This window comes from Epinephelus lanceolatus, chromosome 1, assembly GCF_041903045.1.
Source record: "Epinephelus lanceolatus isolate andai-2023 chromosome 1, ASM4190304v1, whole genome shotgun sequence".
NCBI classification, from domain to species: domain Eukaryota; kingdom Metazoa; phylum Chordata; class Actinopteri; order Perciformes; family Serranidae; genus Epinephelus; species Epinephelus lanceolatus.
This window is the reverse complement of record NC_135734.1, coordinates 42,849,230-42,865,438: the sequence shown is the minus strand read 5'-3', so window position 1 is coordinate 42,865,438 and position 16,209 is coordinate 42,849,230. Positions and strand designations below refer to the sequence as shown.

General features: G+C 40.2%; 1 protein-coding gene across 5 annotated transcripts in view; it reads left to right on the top strand.

Moving 5' to 3' along the window:
• LOC117256551 (plasma membrane calcium-transporting ATPase 1-like) overlaps positions 1-16,209 on the top strand; it is a 145,344-nt gene that overhangs the window by 46,699 nt on the left and 82,436 nt on the right. For all 5 annotated transcript variants that reach the window (XM_033626033.2, XM_033626028.2, XM_078170773.1 and 2 more), the window contains exon 2: positions 10,392-10,823. In XM_033626033.2, the coding sequence (XP_033481924.1) occupies positions 10,628-10,823 (196 nt within the window). In that variant the 5' untranslated portion in view covers positions 10,392-10,627. The remainder of the gene's footprint in view (positions 1-10,391; positions 10,824-16,209) is intronic.

The window sequence follows — 16,209 nt, the reverse complement described above, 5'->3', positions numbered from 1 at the left end:
CGCCTCACAGCAATCCACTGGCATGTCTTGTTTCCTTTGATTTATAATGAAAGAGTGTTGATATAATTCTGATTTTAGTCATTATGATCTGTTCTAATTATAACAACAAATTTTGACCTATACTACTTCAAAAGTTTTGGACCCAAATGCCGAATAATTAAATTAATGAAACTTCTATTTAGTCAGTGTCTCCACAGTGTTGCATGCCAGGGGAGAATACTGTTGGAACCTTGATTTTGAGTTTGTTTTCCAGTCCAAAAATGCTGAAGTGACCCTTGATCATTATTGACCCACAACGGTGAAACTGGGCTTTAAATATTTATCTTGTCTGGGGTTTTTTTTATTGGGCGCTCTGCAGTCTGATTGAACAGGTTTAAACTGTAGTTTGTCAGTCCATAGTATGTACAGCTGATTTTTTTGTCCATAGGTATGTACAGTTCCAGTAATGCTAACCCTAGACTAACCGCTATTTCTGTTGTAGAGTTAACTACTAACTACTAGCTTGTAATAGACATTATTGTGCACTTGACACTGAAACTAGAACTTGCTCTTTTTTAAATCTGTACACATCGTGATGCTGAGCTTCCAGTTTATTTTACCAGTGTTTGATGATTTCTTTTACTATTACTGAACTGTTGCTCAGTGTGATCTTTGTATCTTTTTGCTCTTTTAATTGTCAGTTGAACCTTTGCACAGTGTTTTGGTCTCCATGTACAAAACAATGCTTCATGCAAAATAATCTATCTAATCATCTATTTGTAAAAAGAATTTTGTATAACCTAAAAACATCAAAGACCATTCAAACATATAGAGCAGATCCACCGAACTGACTTCAGAGGACTACAAAGGCCCCCTGCTGCCTCGCCTGACTTTGCCATGTCTCGGTCAAAAAGTTGTGTATGACCACACCGCAAAGACTACAGCCAACGGCCAACCAGTACATATGTTCTGCCCCTGCGTGAGAGGAAGTAACTCTCCACATCAGCAGACGGCAGAAGTCTGGAATCGTCATTCAAAAAGGGAAACCAGATGACCGTCCTGACGCTATTAGCAACATGAACCAATGTTGAAAGAACAAAGTATATTTAGTGTGCGCCAGTGAACAATAACACAAACCGTCACTAAACGTTTCTGCTAAAGAGCTCAGTGGCTTAAAAAGAATAATCTTAGCTTATGTAACTATTTGTTTTGATCTCACTCCCTCTTGACTTTAGCTTTTTGTTTACTTACCTCACTTTTGTTTCTCTTCTCGTGCACTGAGCTGAACTGCCAATTGGAGTGACTTTATTTACAGAGCGGCTCTGCCCTGGCCCAGGCCAATTCAACATGCTGAAACAGCCAAAAAAACAAGTTAGTGGGAATCGACGAAGGGCAACGGTGCAGGACACACTGCACTGACGGCCCAACATTGACCAATGGCTTGGTGTTTCAGGGCCTTTGGACATCTGGGTGGACCCAATCAAGCTTTAGTGGCAGGAGATTCTAATTTTTTTAACAGTAGTGTACTTGATAAAATATACAACAAAATGTAGTTTGATTCCCATCTCATCTACCTGATGTAACTGCAGTCACATGATCAGCACCTGGCCAATAACATGAATGCTAATCATAGTTTCAACATGTACTCACTCTGCCTTTATTTTAAGATAAGAGTTTACTGTAATTCGAGATAGCTTCATCCAGGATTAACAATAGAGCATAAACAGGAATGTTTCAGCCTGACAGCAGCGTGTTGGCCTCAATTGAAAAACAGAGCCCTTATCTGTGTGACTGTATTGCCCCTCGATAATATCACCATCATTTGTGGTGTTTACAGGATTAGAAACGCTTTTTACTCTGACAGGTAGAGAGCTGAAGGATTCAAAATGAAAAACAATTAAAACAGGAAGCAGCGTCTTCAGTCTGAGATGAAGATAAGTTGTGTCTCTGCCCGTATTGTGTCATGCCTGTACAAATCATTTCCCTTCTCTCCCTCATGAACACACATTATATCTTATATCTAATGCTACGTGTCAGGCAGAGTGCTAATTGACAGTGTGGCAGAGCTGGTGGAGCCTGTGTGTGTGTGTTATCAGTGTGTGTACGTATTAGTCTGCGTTAATCAAACACTTGCTCGTTAAAGCCTAACAGTCCTTTACACACTGGGCCACATGGCAGACAAGGGAAAGGTGAGTGTGTGTGTGTGTGTGTGTGTGTGTGTGTGTGTGTGTGTATTATCTGTGTGTGTGTCAGCAGGTGTGTCATTAAGGTCTAAAGATAGGAATGCTCACCTTTGGACACAGGTGGGTGTGGTGGTGTAGTCAACAAACTATAAAGGCGTGTGTGTGTCTTACACTTGTGTAACTCCACCTAAAATCTGCTAATTGTGTCAGTCTTTCTTTCATAATTTTTTCCAACTGCTTCTGCTGCTGCTCACCTCACAGCTCGTAGTCAGGATCAAAATTTCATGCTGTGATTACTGTGGCCAAAAATGTCATGATAAACTATATTATCATGATGAAATACTACTAAAATACAGTGGCAACCTTTGCTTCTCAGAGGACAAGAAGTGGTTCTGAACACTGTCAATCTTTACTGGCATGCAACAGAGTCAAAAACTCAGTGTGAAAATACAGCTGGGGTCATGAAGTGTAATAGCCAATGACAATAAGTCACCATGTTCTGACCAAACACATCATAGACAGTAACAAAAAAGTGACATTTGCGTAATGGAACATAAAAAAGCAAACTACGAAATACTCTACTACTGTAGCGACGCCCACATTTTCCATCATGTTGGATGGAAAATGTGGGTGTCGCTACAATATAGTGAGCTGTGTTTTGAAACTTTGTTGGCTGTCGTCACATGTCACATGATTTGTCACAGTGGAAAGTGTTGCAATTTTTCCATTGTAGTTACTCTGGCAATAAAATGACAGTGACGAGACACTGAGATATGAACTAACATCAAATACACTGTAAAGCTACTAAAGCAGACTGGTTATTCAAAAGTGACCTATCATGGTCTTCCTTTTTTTTTTGTCGCATATATTGTTATAGTTTCGGATATTCATATTTAACGTGGCCAAAGTTTCATATAATGAGATAGCCTTCAGACCGTTCTGAATGCTCTGTTTTCCACCCTTTTTCTACTTTTGAGACAAGCTGACATCAGATCGTGACGATTTCTATATGCGTCATCTACTCCAGGCACGCTACTGCAAGTGTTAACATTACGTAGCATACACTGCTACATGTAGCTACATGCTAACATCAGGGGAACATGTGATCTTGGTCGCTGGTGATGTTAATTTCTCCCAGATTTCAAACAGAGCTGCACAATATTAAAAACAAATTATAATACATATGTTTTGACAGATATTGCAATTGCAACATGAGTCACATTTCTATGGAAATTGTAGTTTTTGTATTTATTTTTCACAAAACAAAATCAAACAAAATAAAATAATGATGACCTTTTGATTTTCGCTGGGGTTAGTACCAAACAAGCATGCTCCCTTATGTCTGGATGTGATTTGTAAGCATGATCAGGCTATCTCTGCAGCTCCACCTTTCATTTATAATGGTATACTCTGACACGTTTTATTGATAGAAGAAATTGCAGCTCCAGTGATTGGGATATTGCATTGGCCATATTGCAGTTTTGATAATATTTTATTTAATTGTGCAGCCCAAGTTTCAGACCATATTCCTCCTGGAACATGTCCAGATGTGTTTAGAGTGTTTTATTGGTGATCTTTTACAGTGGAAAGTGCTGCTTTTTTCCATGAGTCATCCTGGCAATGAAATGACAGTAAGGAGACACTTAGATATGGAAGACCTGGAAACGCTGACCAATCGGAGCAGACTGGGCTTTATCAGGAGGGGCACTAAGAGAGCCTTATCAGACAGAGGGTAAATACAGATAGTAAGAGGAAAATAAAGTGTTTTTGAACATTCAAGCATGTAAACATGTTCTTGTAGAAACCCAAAATACAAATGTGAACCTGAGAATTTGCATAATATGTCCTCTTTGAGACAGTATTGACTTAAAATGCAGTTTTAAATCTGATTCTCTTAAATTCTAAGTGACTCTGTCTATTCTGATTTCTCTTCTTGTTAATTGCTGTTAAAGAACCAGAAAATCCCGCACACATGACCTCATCAGATAAAGTTAATGAATTGCATTTCAGTGTGCAGAATTTGTTGCTTCTGTCATGGTCAGTTTACAATCTGATCCACTCATCTATAAGACTGTTTGTCTATAAGAACATTGTAGTAAGTGTTTCCTGCCTGGTATTAATAAGTTAAAAGGCCTGACATTAAAACATACCAGCAATGGACCGCAGCACAGTAACACTCAGCTCTTACAAGCCACCAGCACCACTCACTCGTCTCCACACCATCTCTGCATTACTACTAACAAGTACCACAGCCTGAGACTAATGCTGACCCCTGAGGAGTGATGTAATGTCATGTCATGTCACTGTCAGTCACGTAAAATGCATGTCCTCTCTATTAAAGTTACACCTCAGCACCCATAAACTAGCCGCGCTTCAGTAGGTCGACTAGCTCCTTCAACTTATTACTGCGCTATAACTGCACTGTAACTGTATTCCTGGTCCTTTTTATTTGTATTTTAATTTAATTGTTTAAAAAAATACTACTTATTCTGGCTTGATTGATTATTGATTGTCTTTATACTACAACAGCCAAAATGCCGAACTCAAGGCTTCAAAACAGCAGTCCACATACCAGTGGGTGATGTTATGGAGGCTATGTCCGTTATTTATACAGTCCATAGTCTCACTTAGCAGCTCACCCCCCAGGAGTCTGGTTCCCTGGTCCTGCAGTGACCGCTGTGTCTTTGTTTGAATGGTGAAAAGGCGCTCTGCTGTGGCTGATTGGAAAACAACGGCTAATGAAGGCAGGAGCACTGTGTTGTGTTCAAGGTACCCTCCGGCGATAATAATGGTAACAGAAATTGTTGGTGGTACTGTTTCCATCAGTAACAGTAAAACTGGTATACCGCTGCATTTCTAATTCATAGTGCCCTCCCTGCCTTTTACAAGCATTTTCTTCCACTGCTGACGAACAGACAAATATATACAGCAACCGACATTTTTTTTTCCAAATGACAATAAGCCAGTTCAGTCAGACAACTCAGGTTTAAATATTTATTTCAACAGCAGAACATAGTTAGAGTTTGGCGTCTAGACTCCGGCCTCATCACTTCCCACAGAGATATTAGGAAGTGATGATTAAATCTTTTCCCCCCTTAACCGGAGCCTGCAGGTGGATGCTGGAGTGGAGGTGGGGCTGAAAGAGCGAGCAGCAGTACTGATGCAGGGCAGCAGCCGCATAGACAATGCAAAGGGAGAGCTGAGAAGATTTTGCAGCTTAAGCTCCAAATTTGGAGGGTGTGTTTTGTAGATGACACATGGGGAGTGATGCATGATGTGTTTGTATGAATCAGCGCAGCTCGAGTTGACTGCCTGAACTAGCTCGCAGGCATCGCTCCATTTGTGGAAGAAGTATTCAGATCTTTTACTTATGTAAAAGTAGCGATACTGAAGTAAAAAAAATATTGCTACAAAGTCCTGCATTCAAAATCTTACTGAAGTACATAATTATGCTAAAGTGTTAGCATCAAAAAAATACTCAAAGGACCAGAAATAAAAGTACTGATTTTGCAGAATGACTCATTTCAATTCAATCATATATATTCTACTGGATAATAATTATCAATGCATTAATTTGTTCATCACTTTAATGTTGCAGCTGGTAAAGATTTGTAAAAGCTGGTGTGTTACTTACTGTAACTATAATATGCCAAAGCCTTCAAAAAAAATGTAAGTACAATATTTGCCTCCAAAATGCAGTGCAGTAGAAGTATGAAGTAGCATAAAATGAAAATACTCAAGTACAGTGACCATGAGTAAAAATATATAGATGTATCACACCACTGACAATAAGCCAGTGTTTTCTTTACAAACATTTGCTGGGTCACTTCTTTATGTAGTCAACAATGTGATAGTTTTGTTTATATGGTGACATTTGGAACAGTGGGTTTTTCTCAGTTTATGACTCCGTGTTTCATAAAGTGAGAAAAAGAAAAAATAAAGAGCGAGAGAGTTTTCATCCAAAAAAGGGGAGACAAATCACAGTTCGAAAACCAGCCAGAAAACGGTTTTATTTTTCTTTTAATTCATTTGACAAGAGATGAAACGGCTGTTTAGCTTCATGTATAATTATTATCATTAACACAATACTTTTATTATTTTTATTAATGATAAGCAAACTGATTCTGCTGCTTTAATGTGAATTGTATCATTCATGTAGAATTATGTACCTATTTGGTCTGTTTTAATGAAATACTCATACACTCCCTCTTCTTAGTGCCTGTATAATTAGGCAATCTCATTATCTATAATTAACACGTTCCATCACAATGACATCACCAGCTATTTGTGTAATAATGTACAACAAACATTAATGTGCTGAGGTCTGTGGGCAGCTTATTTCATTTTATTTCTCTGTTGTCTCATTGTAATAATGACTCGGCTTCTGGTAGATGAACAGACGGATCATTAATGAACACAGGGAGAGGACACACAGACACAGACACACACACACACACACACACACACACACACACACACTGATACTGAGTACTTATTTTAAACCTGATATGGGGAACATTAAAAAAGAGACAGTTTGAAATAGAAAGTAACAGAGGAGGTTAGAGGTTAACAGGCTGAGAGACAAATTAGACATTGGGTTCCTTGTTGTGTTTTAATAGCTCTGACAGGAAACAACAGTAAATAAAGAACAACACGATAACTGTTGTCGTCTTGTGGCCTCTTAAAGCTGCCTAAATCAAAACTGACACTATTAATCCTCTATCAGTCTAATATACCAGATTTTCACTGGAAACACAAACATGGATGTGCTAAATGCGACATTCAGCCCCTGAGTTAATGTCTTGTTTATTGTGTCTGTTTAATGAAGAGTTAATGAGTCCTGACTCCAGTTCCTGATTTAGTTCCGGGGTTTAGTTCCTGAGGGACCGATAGAGAACCCTCGCGCAGACACCACAGCGGCTCTGAGGTTCAAACGGATACAGTGGAGCAAACCAACAGAACCCTGTAGCGTTCACAGTGACAGTCCCGGATGTTTTGACGCCCTTGGCGAAGTCTTACTCCGTGCCCCCGCTGAATTAATTAGGCTGCTCAGATATGCAGTAAATGTGCATTTACATCTTCTTTGACATGTTTTGTGAAAATTAGTTTTATACTATTAAAAACAGTTTGAGGTCGTTAATACATATCTTCCTTGTATGAATGAATAATGAATGGAGTGTCAGTGTTACAACCATGTTGAGAGGAAATACTGAACCTTAGTTCTGTCAAAAAATGTAAAACCAAAAAGAAAAATAGAGCTAATAAAAATGGGTTTTGCTGCTTTAAGTGTTCAGTAATTTTTCTTATTTATATCCAGGATAATAATCCCCATAGTTTTGAAACTACAGGAAGTAAAGAGTAATACATACCCAGAATGTATACAAGTACTGAGTTCTGAAGTGGGTGGAGTGATTTCAGGCCAGTAGTAAAAGCAAAAATTTTTCCACAGACAACATTATGCTGTGTTTACACTATGGATGTATTAAGAGATGTGGATACAGTATTGGCGACGGGGCCCTGTTCATTTCTATAAAAGTTGCTCAGTGGCGCATGAAGCCAAACAGCTCTGTTTGCATGATATTAACTGACCTAGATGATCTGTGCTGCTTCAGCAATATTGGGCCCATAGAGCAGGTGCACTACACACCTACAGCTGCCAAGCACAGTTGAGTATAGCCAGGCAGCTAACTTCCAACTTCTGGTTTAGCACTCTGCTAGCTTGAATGGCGCTAAAATAATTTACTCTTGAAGCTCTTTTTGACTTTAAAAAGTTCTTTCCCAAAGTATGTCTGTGGGAAATAGTATTTCTGGGCCCAATGGCATCACCTGATAGACCTGAAAATTACAGTACCACTGTTTGGCCACTACGAAAATTGGCTTCAAAGCCCAGCGCACTTCTTGGGCGCCTGGTTCACACTACAAACACAGCAACAGGCTACAAGTCAACTTACAAACTGATGCCCAACAGCTGTCGATGTGTGACTGGTGTGACGTGTTACAAATTGAACTGTTTCAGCAGCCCAGTGAAGCTGTAAAGCATCAACCAATTATATGTTTTTGTTTCTAGCTGTGGTACTGTGTTATTTAGCTAGGTTAGCTAAAGTTATTATAGCTTTCTGTGTATTGTGGTGCAGACAGGGATGCAATGGGGCGGCAAAATGTAATGTTAAAGTGGGGCTCAAACAGTGATGGCAAAACAACTACATCTATGAGTGCTTAAGCAACACTTGAGCGCTGACTCGGCAAAAATTAAGCTGATCACTAGGCTTGAGCGGTGTCTATTTTTTCATACCTTCATACCTGCCTGAAATATCATGATATGTGATGGTACGTGTGTGCGGCTCAACCCTTCATTCAATCCCCACAGAAGCAAAATAAAAATCACTGTAACTGTCTTGGTTAGACTTGTTAGTTGTTTAGTTACTTAGTCCACTGTTGCAACCATCACCAACTCTGGTTTGGTTGAAAAAACTTTAAATTCACCCAGTTAGATGTGAAAATATGCTGTTTTCTCTTGCAGTCTCTCATTGCTGTTGCAGGCCTGCTGTTTACAGTCCTGTAACATTATCCCCACCCCTCCTCATTACAGCCTCTCCAGTATGAGTTTAATAGAAAGATGAGTATCTGTATTTTTGACGTTATTGAGAATCACATCCTCAGGATTACTGTAATTCTGTGATACTGCCCAAGCCTCCTGGCCATGCTGTTGCTTTGTCACCAGAAGTGTGAATACAGCATTAGGTGACTGACAGTTGGAGCTCTTCAAGGCTTTGATGGACATTAAAGTGTCCTGGTTGAAACATTAGTACAAAAGATAATGATGCATATGTTGTGAGTGTCGCAGTATTTAAAGCTGTGGGAAAATAATCAGCTAAAACTGAAAATTATGAGCTTCATAGACATGAGTAGTTACGGCAGGGCTGTTGTATTGGACTGCCTTAGGTTGCACAGGTGCATCTCATGCAGGGGCCACTGAGTTTAAGCTCAGAATTCCATCATCCTACTTCACATCATTAAACTTTTCATCTCAGTGATATTGCAGCGATGTCGCTCCCTCTGTGGACGTCCAGGTGCCAAATATTACACAAACAGCTTTTGGCTTCCGGAAATATCCTGTCACGTCTGAATAACAAAAAGCCATTACTTTAACTGCTTATAGAGAATTCAGCCATGTTACGTATTCAGTGTTTCCACTTTATGTGCCCTAGATGGCTCTGTGCCCCCCCACCACCACCAATATGAGAACCACTGACCCAGTGCAATTGCCTTTGTCACCAGTACCACAAACCACCACTCAGAAGAACCCAGCACCGACTGCAGTGTTTTCTAACAGGCTGTGATGCTGTGTGTGTGTGTGTGTGTGTGTGTGTGTGTGTGTGTGTGTGTGTGTTTGTAAATGTGTGTGTGTGTCCATGACGGAACACTAAACAGTGAAAAATGGAGGACAGTCTTTGATGTGCACTTACATAATCTGTGGTGATGGGTTGGAATGCCACACTTTGGCCACACACACACACACACTCACACACTGACCCACTGGAATTCTCCCTTTCATTGGTAAATTGTCCTCTCCTTGATGCTGATTTGCTCTCGGAGCTGCAGTGTGCTACTCATTTATTTTTTACAGCACCTTAGCTCTCGATAACGGTGTCTTCTTGTCTTTTTCTGACTTCTTATCATCATAATTGACTTTCTTCTTTCCAGTAATCAATTCAAAGCCCAGCTCCTGCCTTCAGTCTTTATTTGAAGTGTATTTTGTTCACTGTAGAGCAAAAAAAATACTGGATTGATAGTTTTACCCAGTTGTATCAGAGATGATAAACTGTCTGAGGTGTATTTTAGAGTACATGAGATTCTGCATGTTTATGTTTCAATGATTTCTCATGTCCATGTCACAATCAAAGAAATCCTCTCTACGTCAGAGTCATAACCTCGGAGCAGACGGTTCAGGGAGAGCAGATATTTACCAACCAATCATGGGTCTCCGAGGAGCCGCGCAAACCGATAATCAGTTTATATCCTAACGACCTCGGTGGTTCAGCGGACTCCTTTAATAATCCGAGATGAGAAACTCTCCTCTAATTGGTCGAATTAGTCTCTGTGCTATTAATTAGTAAAATCAAACAGAGTCTTGAACTGATCTGCCCGCTGATGATGATGCTCCGACTGTTTCCTGTCTGGATCCTGTTTATAAAAAAACCTGCCTTCCTGTTTCTGTTTCCCCTGCAGCAACAAGAACATGTTTACTCCCCTGTTTCCATGGTAAGAGGGAAGAGCATGCAGGTCCGGGTCAGGAGTTAACCTCAGCATTCATCTCCTCCGCCTGCCTCCTGTGAGAACTACGCTACCCACGATTCCTGTGAACTGACGACCCAGCACGACGTGTTGGTCAGTTTGAGAAAAGACACTCAGAGGAACAAAAACTACAACAACACAACGACAACACTGCTGTGAAGAGGACCAACATGGCCAACAACACGGCGGACCACCCTCCGGGGAATTCGGTTGCAGAGGGCAACCATGACGGGGACTTTGGGATAACCATGACGGATCTGAGGAGCGTGATGGAGCTGCGGAGCTCGGAGGCCGTCAACAAGATACAAGACACCTACGGAGATGTCCAAGGCATCTGCCGCCGCCTGAAAACATCTCCTATAGAAGGTGAGACACGTCCAACGCACCACACAAGGCAACAACTTTTTCATTTCCTAATTTAGAAAGATTAGTTTTTCTCCAAAAACACCAGAAGGTCAAACATTTGGATATTTAGGAACATTAGGCCTTTAATCCACGATCAAAGCTCTGTCAAACTCTACCTGAGTTGAAGAGCAGTATGTTGCTGTTGTGAATGTGTGTCAGGGAGCAGTGAGGAAAGGCACAGACAGTTCAAGGTTATCACCTCACACAGAGCCAATAATAGCCTTATAACTCATCATATTGTTCTTGTGTCTGTAGCAAATGGTCCGTGGTCTGGTACAGGTCCACGTCCCAGGGTTTGGCAATCGCTGTCTTATTTCATACTTCATTTAATCAAGAAATTAATCAATATTAAAGTCAATGGTTTGAATCGTCTGTTTGGGTGGCGCCAAGTTGAATCCCATCCAGTCAGATCAGGGTTGGTCGGTCAAGGTTGATTTACCAACCAGGCGAAGATGGCAGCCGCCCTGCTGGGACCTCAAAAGCCAGAAGTTCATTCTGTGTCAGCCGGTTCATTAAATGTAAATTTGTTTGATGATTGGCACTCAACTCGTCGACTGTCAACAAACGCAGTTTCTGCACTGTTAGTTTGTGACCCTGTCTTACCTCTGAGAACAATCTAGTTTAGCTGCTTAACAACGGCCCGGCAACAATTTCTTTGCCCTGGGGGCCCCTAATACTGTAGATACATACTTAAGCTACAAAGCAAGTCTTTTCTAACAGCAGTGTCATGTAAAAGGAGAGCAGAGCAGCTTGATTAGCGTCTTGTTGATTTACTTTGTCTCTATACACCCTGAAAATCTTGTACTCAAAGATACTGAAGCATGAGTCGCAATATCACAGTGTAGAGAAACTGTTGCATGTATGGAACCTGGGCGGTATGTTAATCTGGGACAGGAGTAGGCAACCTGTGTCTCAGGAGCCATATGCCATATAGGGCTCTTTTTTTCATTTTCATTTATCATTGTTGTAGGCCTAAAGCAATTCTTAGTTTCTCCAGTTGTAAAAATGTCTATCCTACGACTGAATTTAAAAAAAGGTTTAACATTTCGTCACCTAAAATTTGCATCATACATCTACGGCCTGGCACCTTTTCCTCTAACCTTTTCAGGTAATTCCTCTAGCCTTTTCCAAACCTCAGAAGTGGTGGCCAGTCTTTAGCGTCCCTAGCAAGGCTAGCAATGGATTCCAAATCCATAAAAGTAAAAGTCTCAGAGGAAAACACAGAATTTAATAGTGCCTAGACAGATATGTTTGCTTTCACCACCAACGCTGTAATGTTAAACTACCAAATAGTCATAAATACCCCACTGCAGAGGAGCCATCTTGTGGTAAAACATATTTTTGAATGCTCTTTTAGACCTATTTTAAATGTCGACAGGCTAATTTAGACTTAATACACAGTGTTACCGTGGGGCTCGAATATGTTTTGAGGCTTCAGGCTGATTTTTCAAATGATTTCTGGTCAAAAATGTCTCTTTTGATAGTTAAGGTCACTGACCCCTGATCTGGAAGAAGAAAAGCAGATCTGTCTAATGTGTCGTCCAGTCGATATAGAACAAGAGTTCCATTTTGTTTTCTACTGTCCTCTTTGTCATGAACTGAGAGACTGAGGTGGCTGTTCACATATGGCACGTATAGATTGGCCATTATCTGGAGAAGGCTTGGGAGAAGAGGATGAATGCTCTTTTTCGAGATGATCTGTAGGTAGTTCCTTCTATGATAAGTGATTCGGGATGTTGTTTTTGTTTTTAGTTTTTGCATGTCATGTTGTTTTTTCTCCATGTTTTGAACATGCTTTGCAGATGCAAGACGTGAATACGTATGTCAGATAATATGTCTTGTAATCTCATATGGTATGGGCCAAGTATTGGCAGACCCAGAAATACAAAATGGAATGAATAATGAATATTAAAAGTATTTGCATCAAGATGTACTTGACGCAAGTACTTGATGTACAGAAATTAAAAGTACTCATCATGCAGAATGGCTCACTTCCGGGTAGCTCATGAGTTTCCCTCGGGGATCACTAAAATCTTAGCTTAGCTTATCTTAGCTTATCTTAGCTTTTCATATCTTAGCTTTTCGTATCTTATTTTCTCGTGTCTTATCTTCTCGTATTTTATCTTTTCGTATCTTATCTTTACGTATCTTTTCGTATCTCATCTTTTCGTATCTTATCTTCTCGTATCTTATCTTCTTGTATCTCATCTTTACGTATCTTTTCGTATCTTATCTTCTCGTATCTTTTCGTATCTTATCTTATATTTTCGTATCTTACCATATCTTTTCGTATCTTATCTTAACTTATAATAACATATCATCATTTATTTGTTGATTATATTTCATGTTATTATTCTGAATCATGTAAGGGAGTATAAACTACACTATCTCCCTCTGAAATGAAGTGGAGTCGAAGTATAAAGTAGTATAAAATGGAAATTACAAATACCTCCAAACAGTACTTGCGTGCAGCACGAGTCAATGCATGTAATTACATTCCACCACTGAAAATGCATCAGTAATAATGCTGATTATTTTAGCGCCACTCACACATATCAGGAGGTGACAGTGTGTGCACCATTAAACACTAACACTAATACAAACACACTTCAGATGAACACACTGCTTGTTTTGTGGTGATAGATGATCAGTTTGGATTTCAGTCAGAGCTTCATGTGAGGCCAGAAAATGGCCGACTACTGCTGTTTGTTATTTCGCTCCCCCACTCTCATCTTTTGATCCCTCAGTGTTTGTGTGTGTGTGTGTGGGTGTGTGTGTGTGTTGCAGCCATCGGTCCATTCCAGGATTGAAATTAGTTCCAGCCCGTTCCCCTAATGGCTCCATAGATCATTGCTCTGTTCCATTTAGTAATCAGAGGACAGCTGTAGTCGCGTCCTCCACGCAAGAAATTACTCACTTTAATGAAGAAACTGTAATTATATTTTCACTGCAGAGAGGGGGGAGGGCAGGGGAGAAAACCAGGGGGACACCTAAATGTAGGGTTGAGGGTAAACACACACATTGATCGACTGTTACAGTTAACTAAAGTGATCCTTGATAAGTGTTTCAATCCAGGTATTTCCTTCTTACTCCATCAAGTGATTCAGTATTTCACTTTGTTGTTGGACTTGTTAGGGATGGATAAAAGCTCTAAAACCATTGGATCCTACATTTCCCACAATGCAGCTGGACACTGCTTTTCATTACACCCTTCTACCTCTTTCACACTCCACACCTCCAGTTTGTAAAGCAGGCTTTCTGTTTAAAATATGTAGCCTCAAAGCACAAGCTGATGATGACACCACTGTGACATCATCTGGGTTATTTTTCACCCCAGAGCCACAGAAGACATCATATTTTTTTTTTTCCAAGGGCTAACCATACACTGACTTTGGTGTGTAAAATATCAGGGGAGTGGCCCTTTAAATCTGTATTTATGATAGTGTGTCACGCTGTACTGAAATTAATTTATAGTTTAGTGTTGGATTTATGCTAATGATGTTAATGGCACCACTGCTACACCGGCTGGATGTGTCGCAGATTATCACACTGCGTCCTCTTTAATGAAGAGCTCCTAAGTAATTGTTTGATTCACTTTGTGACACAGAGCATGGAGATGAAGGTTTGCAGGAGGAGTGGGTTGTATCAGTTACAGTGTATGGACATTTACACTGAGATATTATATACCATTGTATTACAGCCAGATTTGTAGGCTGGAGGCCAATATTATCAGACAGTTTTATCTTTTCACACTCATCAGTTCCGGCATATATGTTGGCTGATATTGTGGCTCTGATCTGATGGAACTATCCCAATGATTTTTTAGAGCTTTCAACTATATTATTTGCTTTGATTTTTTTATTGTACATCTGAAACCTTAATATGAAACTAATAGCACATTGATTGCATTCTGTTTCTGGTGAAATATCACAACATGCAAACACTGGACACTATGCCAGAATAAATATTCCACAAGGCAACATGGTAGTGACAACACATTTCAGCAACCAAGGCAGCTCTGTAATGTCAGTAAGTAATAATTACTTTAGTGGTAAAGACTTTGGTCATTAGTCTGCAGCCTGATGTGCAGTTTAGCAAACAGAATTATAAGTATTGTGACAGGGATACCATTACTGATGTATGACACATTACCTTTTTATTGAGCTTTGTTATGAGTACAACATGGTTTGGGTTTTTGGTAGCCATGATAGTGGTGTGGCTACCAGAGATGTTGGTGGTCAGTCAATCTACCACTCTGCAATCTCTAAAAAAATGTTTGGATGATGTGCCATGAGTGTGCTAGCATGCTGATGTTAGAATTCAGCTAATTTAAGCATTATCTGGCAAGGAAGATGCCTGTGATGTAACGTTACACAGTGAGTTCGCATTTTCTAACAGCTGAAGTACCATTACTCCTACAGACGTGATTAAAAACAAAAATGTAAGAAGTTCGTCAGCTGAAGTTGGCTTGGGTAACCATGGTTATGCATCTCCAACCTCCCAAAAAGTGACATAGTAATTACAGCTCAGTGCATCTGAAAAGATGATTAAATTGTATGATAAATGATAATAAGCACATTGGGTGTGTAGTGCGTAGTATACAGTACAGGCCAAAAGTTTGGACACACCTTCTCATTCAATGCGTTTTCTTTATTTTCATGACTATTTACATTGTAGATTCTCACTGAAGGCATCAAAACTATGAATGAACACATGTGGAGTTATGTACTTAACAAAAAAAGGTGAAATAACTGAAAACATGTTTTATATTCTAGTTTCTTCAAAATAGCCACCCTTTGCTCTGATTACTGCTTTGCACACTCTTGGCATTCTCTCCATGAGCTTCAAGAGGTAGTCACCTGAAATGGTTTTCCAACAGTCTTGAAGGAGTTCCCAGAGGTGTTTAGCACTTGTTGGCCCCTTTGCCTTCACTCTGCGGTCCAGCTCACCCCAAACCATCTGGATTGGGTTCAGGTCCGGTGACTGTGGAGGCCAGGTCATCTGCCGCAGCACTCCATCACTCTCCTTCTTGGTCAAATAGCCCTTACACAGCCTGGAGGTGTGTTTGGGGTCATTGTCCTGTTGAAAAATAAATAATCGTCCAACTAAACGCAAACCAGATGGGATGGCATGTCGCTGCAGGATGCTGTGGTAGCCATGCTGGTTCAGTGTGCCTTCAATTTTGAATAAATCCCCAATAGTGTCACCAGCAAAACACCCCCACACCATCACACCTCCTCCTCCATGCTTCACAGTGGGAACCAGGCATGTGGAATCCATCCGTTCACCTTTTCTGCGTCTCACAAAGACACGGCGGTTGGAACCAAAGATCTCAAATTTGGACTCA